General features: G+C 41.6%; 1 protein-coding gene across 2 annotated transcripts in view; it reads right to left on the bottom strand.

Moving 5' to 3' along the window:
• Nucleotides 1–309: 309 nt before the first annotated feature.
• Nucleotides 310–7089, bottom strand: part of PAIP2B (poly(A) binding protein interacting protein 2B) — a 28177-nt gene continuing 21397 nt past the window's right edge. Inside the window, exons 5-6 of one of the 2 annotated variants that reach the window (XR_002827195.1) lie at nucleotides 5267–6069; nucleotides 310–1989 (exon numbers count right to left, since the gene is read on the bottom strand). Coding sequence is in view for 1 of the 2 variants with exons in the window: in XM_006106766.3 (XP_006106828.1) it covers nucleotides 6013–6069 (57 nt within the window). In the remaining variant the exon portion in view is untranslated. Of the gene's footprint in view, nucleotides 6070–7089 lie in introns of both variants that reach the window. The other variant, XM_006106766.3, reaches the window with a different exon arrangement.

Below are 7089 nucleotides of genomic sequence, written 5' to 3'. Positions count from 1 at the left end.
TGCTACCATATATTAAGGAAGTATTTTGAAATTAAATTTAGTCTAATTGTCAATTGGCCCTAGGAAGGAGGTGTGTCAGCTTTATAAACAAGTTCAGGCCGAAAACACAAAGGAAGTGGAGAAGGTGGCATTCACACAGGGCAATGCTTAATATTATAACACTATTTGGAATGGAAAATTATACAACTAAAACTATGATCAATCTTGAGACAAAAAAATCTCTCGCAAACACACACAATATACCACCACCTGTATAGTGCGATTATATAATGACCCAACCTTAGGAAAAAGAGTTCCACTGCCAGAAAATGCATTTTTTTCTCATTTTATTAATATTTTCAACAGCTGCCATTTGGTTTGTATAGCAAAATTTTTAAAGTAACTTTTTTCCTATTTTTGATACTTTTATGAAAATTATTTATTTTAAAGCCCTGCTTCTCCCCCAAAGAAGTATTAACCACCATGAAATGTTTATGGGGGGGAGACAAAAACAGCTTTTAAACACTTTGAAACAGGGATCAAGGTCCAAAGTCAAGACCCGGGCCTGCTGGAGGTGCTAAGCTGCCTGTGGACACCATCAACGCTTCACCACCCACACCAAGAGGGGGGGCATGCACAGATCTCTGGGCTTCTTGTTCCACACGCTGCACTTTCTCCTCTGCACCTCCTCTGATGGTGGTCCTCCTCTCCCCAAAATCTGTCCAACAAAGGCAGCATGATCTTGAACAAAGGTTCCACCTTGTCATGGAGATGATACTATTTAGAAATTTCAGAGACTCCCCTACCCAGTTGGGGAGGAAAAAAATCTCCAACACAGTATTACTGATGGTTCACTTTCTTGTCCACTCAAACACATACTCCTACTTCGGAATAAATTAATTACCAGATGCTTCAAAAGTACTGACATGTAGATAGCAAAAGAGTTTCTTATAAAAAAGTTGCAAAACTATAAAAATTTCTGCAGCAGTTCAGGCTCCTAACATCTCGAGCTTCTGGTAACAAAGCTGGTTCTGATAAGCAATCCTTTGACGTGAAGAGCACCTTCCCCTAGAGTCCTATGTTCTAAGGGTTCCTTTAGACCACGGGAGGTGGAAATCCAAGTTTCAAGGACTCCTTGCTGACAAAATGTGGTATATCTATCAATGGAATACTATAGCAATAAAAAGGGACAAACTACCAACACAAGTTAAACATCATGGATAAACCACAAAATATGCTAAGTGAAAAAAGCCAGAGGCAAGAGAACAGATTTTGTATGATTCCATTGACATGATGTCCAGAAAAGGCAAGTTTATAGAGATGGAAATTAGTGTCACTTAGAGCTGGGAACAGGGATTACTGTGCAATAAATGAAGGATCTTATTGGGGTGGATGAAAATGTTCTAAAACAGTTACGGGTATGGCTGTGCCACTCAGGAAAGTTACTAAAATCATTCAATTTAACACTTGAAATGGGTGGATTTATTATATGTAAAATATGCCTCAATTTTTTTAAACAACCCTGCCTCCCGAACAACCCATCAAGCACTAAACATTCCTGAGGTTCACAATCAAGGGCTGGATGATCACTAGTGTTGAGTTCAGAGTGAAAACACTGTACCATTTTATGGTAAACTGCCTAGGATGTTTCTTCATTATAAAATAAAAGGTCACCTGTAAGTAGTAGTCCCAAAAATGAGCCTCCTAGTAATAACAAAATCTAAGAGGGCTTTTTCTTTTAGAATAAAGATGGTGCATCTGTCCCTTTGCAGATTTCTTTTTTATCCCATGGGGTGGGGTGGTGACTCTTGGCTGACACCTTGTGGAATTCAGTGTACTTGGCTGTCCTCTTCCTAGGACTCCCATAAAAACTAGACTGACGGGCAGGGGCGGGTGGGGGGGAGAGAGACAAGAGTAGGCGGGTAGGCAGAAGGTCAAGTAGCAAGCAAAAAACCTGAGTGTTGCCTTCAGTCAGCCTCCTACTGCCCTGTTCCTTGTCACCAATTATAGCTGCAAGATGGGAGAAATAAAAACAGAAGATTAAAAGCAAGGGGGGGGTGGCTTTCAAAATTGTGACTAACCAAGTCTGAATGAAATTCACACGACAGAGCAGTGGCTGAAGAAAGTACTCTGTGAACTACAAAGGCAGAGGGACCAGAAGAACTAAGGATCCCCATGGGCAACGAGGGGGCAATGATTCACTTGGGAACTGCAAGCAGAGGTAGGAGGAAATGAAGGTTCCCAGTGTACAGCAGGCCTGGGTCACCTCTCCAGTTCTTCCCACCCCCCTCCTAAACAAATGAGGTTTGCATTATCCCCAAGGAGAGTGCTGGGGGGTATCTCCAAATCTTAGTTAAATGTCTGGTCTCTTCTGCCTGTTCCCATACCTCAGCATCACCTAAACCAAGGAACATTAATTTGCTGGTACCCTTATCGAAGACCACTTGCCCCTTCCAATCAAGCAGGTAGATTCCTGGGCTCCTAATGTTTCTACAGTGTTTGCAACAGCACTAATATAAGAAGATTCAGTCAAGCTATTTCCTTTGGCTACTTCAAACGACTTTCCTCTCTGACATATCATTGCCAGAGTATCCAACTGACCCCCTTACTTCTAAGCCTCTCCGAAATCAAGACAAAACGTTGACATTGTAACAATACACAATTTGAAAAATGTTTAGTATTTCACTAAAAACATTTTTAAGCCATAGAGTTAGCATTAGAACCTGAATTTAAAAGATCCCAGCTATTTTAACTTTGGAAACCGAGGTGCTTCAAAGGTTCAGCCTTTTATGATTTTGTTTTATTTGACCTAATATAACCCCCAAAAAAATCATCTGCTGTAAGCAGAAACTGGCCCAAAGACCCAAAGTTGCAGGTGCTTAGGCCTAGGCTGTGCCCATCAAGTTTTCTGCTGTAGATCTATGGCCTGGAGAAACTGAAAAGGCATTTCCTTTATTTTTATGTTTTTCTCCTTGAAGAGCAAGAAATAAATTTTCATCTTGGAGTTTTAGAGTTCAATAACCACAAAAATCAGAAAGTAATCACTAATAAACTAACACTGAGACCAACCAGAATTGGCAACCGGTAAAAATGTATGTTCTGTTTCTATAAAAATTCTCAAACTTCCAGTTGCCAATAAAAAAAAGTTTCGACAGAATAATGACTGAAATTCAACATCAAAGTGATCACTTATAAATAACAGCCCACCATTAAAGGGTAACGGTGTGCAGCCTGGCTGGCACCCAGACCCTCTCCTATGAGACAGAGGCTCCCAGCCTTTCCCGGTCAAGGTCCAACGAGACCCAAATGCCTTTTTTGCTAAGAAACTGGCAAACACTAACTATAGCTGAGCCTGTGATCTGGGTAACAGCTGTGCTCCCACCTCACAACAAAACAGATGAAGAGTTGAGCTATAAGAGGAGCCACTGGAAGCATCAGCCTAAACATTTAAAAAGGGGTCGTATTGCGAGCTGCTTTCTGATCCTGGAGTCAGCACACTCTGGAAAATCCAGTCCTCAGGTTCACTGCTCACTTGGCAGGAACATTTCGTAGTCCTGCCTAAATATGCCTTGTGACAGTACACTGAAGACTGACATCCAAAGTGGAGCCCCAGACGGAAAGACAAGCCCTTTGGACTGCACCTAGCATTATAGCCTGTCCTGGCGTCAGAAGAGCTAGCCTTCAGGATAAGAAATGGCTCGATCTGGATCCCGGTAGCACTTTCCTGACTGGAGCACACAAGAACCCATTGTACTCTGTGACAGCAATACCCAGATCTAGAAAATGTCTCTTTCTGCAATCACAATCTTTCCTACCAACCTCTCTCCCACATCCACATACTTAATTTGCACAGACTTTATTTCAGGTTACAAGATCTTTTCCTGATATGTCTATCACACAACATTTCCAACAGCCTTTATAATTCTGAGCTTGGACAAGCTACTGGAGATGAAAGAAAAGCGGCCCCAGAAAAGAGAGAGACTTCTAATTGTGCACTTCCACGGCCCTCTCCTTGTTACAGGCAACAACCCCAGTTGGAAGCTGAAGCTGTAATCAAGAAATTCCTTTGTCCATACACCTCCCTAGAAAACAAGTGAGAGTTCCATTCTTTTGAGGTAAAGGCTTTGGGAATGAATGTGCACGTCTGGCAATACAAGCTCCCTATGATATGTGATCTAACAAGGAAGGCCAGTTCAAATAATGCCGTCCAATAGACTCATATAAAAAAACGCTGTGGGTTTGTATTTTAAATCTGACCTTAGACTGTGGCTGTTCATAACATCAACAAGGAACTCATAAGAAAAAGGAGAAGTTCTTAAGCTTTCCAGATCCTAGTCCTTTCCTTCCAACCTCTCTCCCACATCCACATACTGATTTTGCACAGACTTTATTTCAAGTTATAAGATCTTTTCCTGATACAGTGGGGCCTTGACTTACGAGTGTCCCGACTAACGAGTTTTTTGAGATACCAGCTGTCTCTCGGCCGATTTTTTGCATTGAGTTGATAGAGTAATTTGAGTTAAGAGCTCGGTCTCGGAACGAATTAAACTCGTAAGTCAAGGCCCCACTGTATGTCTATCCACAACACAGGAACAGTCACACAGAAGCCACCGTCCTCCAGGCCCTGGAAGTCCTCATCCTGGGAGAATGGCCAGGAATTGACGCACTCTCTTTTAGAACTGACCGCCACCTACATCTCTGTCACACAAAGGCAGCACCTGGTACCCAGTTTAGTTCCCTATGAGTATCAGAAAAAAAACCCTGTGACTTATAGGCAGGAAAGACGAAAGGAATGTGCCCAGAGGCCCAACCTACAAAACTTAGGAACAGCAAAATTTTATAATTGCTGAAACTATCCCAGTGGGTCACACAGTCACCTGGGTCAAGTAGGACTCACTCTATTAGGCTTTTTTTTTTTTAGTTCTTTTGCATAATTCTGTAAAGTGGGAGAAGCATCAAAATTGTGAACTGAGCTTCTTGCTAGTGTCCTAAAAATATATTTACTTATAAAAGTGCATAAACCTTTCCAAGGAAAGTAATATACCAAAAGGACTGAGTCTTCATGGGCTGGGAAAAACAACTGTCAAAATAAACTTAAGACACACACACTAACAGGATTCAAGGATGGCTTCTCCAGGCTGAAGCTGATGGCCAGCATAGCATGCCTTTCACACACCTTTGGTAATAATATCTTTTCTTAAAATCAGAGTAGGGTGGGGGTAGAAAGGAATATGGGACTAGATACCATGAAAGACAAAAAGGCAAATCTACCCAAGTGCTCCTGTACCTTGTAAATGATGAGTTTGATGGTAGCTGTAAACAGAGGCTTAAGAGTAGGCCAACCGTAACTGTATGACTCAAATGGCAATAACCATCACAGTTTTCCCCTTGAATTTACAACTTTCATCAACATCAAAAGAGTTACTGTAAACCAATATTTTAAGTCCGTGTTTTCTTGAATGGAGGTTCAAGGCAGGAAGACATGGGCTCAGCAGGCAATTGGTAATCCCAGTTCATTGCAGAAAGCCCTCAGGGGTCGCATAGTTGCAAAGGCTGGTTTAAAACACCTGCTTCTTCCACTCATCCCTCTTCCCATCCAGCTTAACAGACTCAGTAGTTTTCTAGGTGCTCACTGCCCTTGCAACATACAGCAGGGTGAGAGGGCATTCGTGTAAACACCCAGATTTTCTTGGTCAGCTTATTCTGTTTAAACTCACATTGCAGAACATTCCTGATGAAGGTGAAGAATTGCAATAATTTCCTTAACTCAAAAAGGCAAAACCTAATAATGATAATAATAATAATAAACTGCTCAAAAGGAAAGTCAGTAGAACAAAAGAGAAATACTCAGAGGCTTGTAGAGTAAGACTGAGCACGTTTAGCTACTCCAGTCACAGTGTTAAGTTAAACTACTATTCCCTTCCCCCACTGTGCATCCCTAGCCCACCCCACCCCCCCTTCAGCTCTGCCTTTTTGTGCGGCACTGTCCCCAGATGTGGGGACATACAAGTCCTCCTCAAAGTTTCTGTCAGCTCAGTACTTCACTCCTGGAATAAATTCCTTGGCATCCGGGTTCAGGTTACTTTTGCTCTGAAATAAGAACCAAGAGATAATAAATCCCACGGCAAACTGTACTTTAAAACTTATTTTCTCCCTGTTTCCATTATTACCAGTACCTTCCCCTCAGCCTCGAGAGAAAAAAACAGAATTCCTGCAACTCAGCCCATTACTGCTGGGCTGGTCTCAATGGGCCCCTGACATACTAAGCCCTGACCAACCGCACTGTCTCCTTCCTGCTTCAGATTTCTGCTCCCTTTATGATGCTTTCATTAGGGGCTTATAAGTTTGACTCCAAAAATAATTCAACTCATTGAGCACCCTAATCTGATGAACATCAGCGAACTCCATCAAACCAGTTTGATTACCACAATCCCTATGCACATATATCTTTTTTCATCTTGCTGTACTCTCTTTGGTTCTCTGCTCTCTTGTGAATACCCAAATCTTAGCAAACTATGGGCACAATCATTCAGACCATGAGTTGTGTGAGAACTAAATCACTCAGAATTCCATAGGTAAACATGGAAGGCAGGGAATTATTTACCCAGTCTTCTAATTTTAAGTGGAAAATGGCCTCTAATGAATATGTTCCTTCCAAAATGAACAATTTTTATAACAGCATCATTCAAAATTACAAATGCAGATTTGAGGGACAGTAAAAGAAAAGAACAGCAGCAAATTATAATTTAAAACCAAATCTTGCCCTAGCTGGTTTGGCTCAGTGGAAAGAGCATCAGCCTGCGGACTGAAGGGTCCCGGGTTCAATTCCAGTCAAGAGCGCATGCCTGGATTGTGGGCTCGATCCCCAGTAGGGGATGTGCAGGAGGCAGCCTATCAATAATTCTCTCTCATCATTGATGTTTCTCTTTTTCCCTCTCCCTTCCCCTCTGAGATCAATAAAGATATCTTTTAAAAAAAACAACACCTTTTCTATGTTCAAATTTTTATGCTTAATCCCAATTCTATTTTGAAAAGCCCATTGGGAAAAATGAAAGTTGGTGATGCTGTAACATTGATGTTTTCACAATGCTTTATTAGGTGAATGCATCT

Source organism: Myotis lucifugus, unplaced genomic scaffold (genome assembly GCF_000147115.1).
Source record: "Myotis lucifugus unplaced genomic scaffold, Myoluc2.0 scaffold_905, whole genome shotgun sequence".
Taxonomy (NCBI): Eukaryota; Metazoa; Chordata; class Mammalia; order Chiroptera; family Vespertilionidae; genus Myotis; species Myotis lucifugus.
Note: the sequence above shows the minus strand (reverse complement) of the source record. Positions and strands in the feature narration are given on the sequence as shown.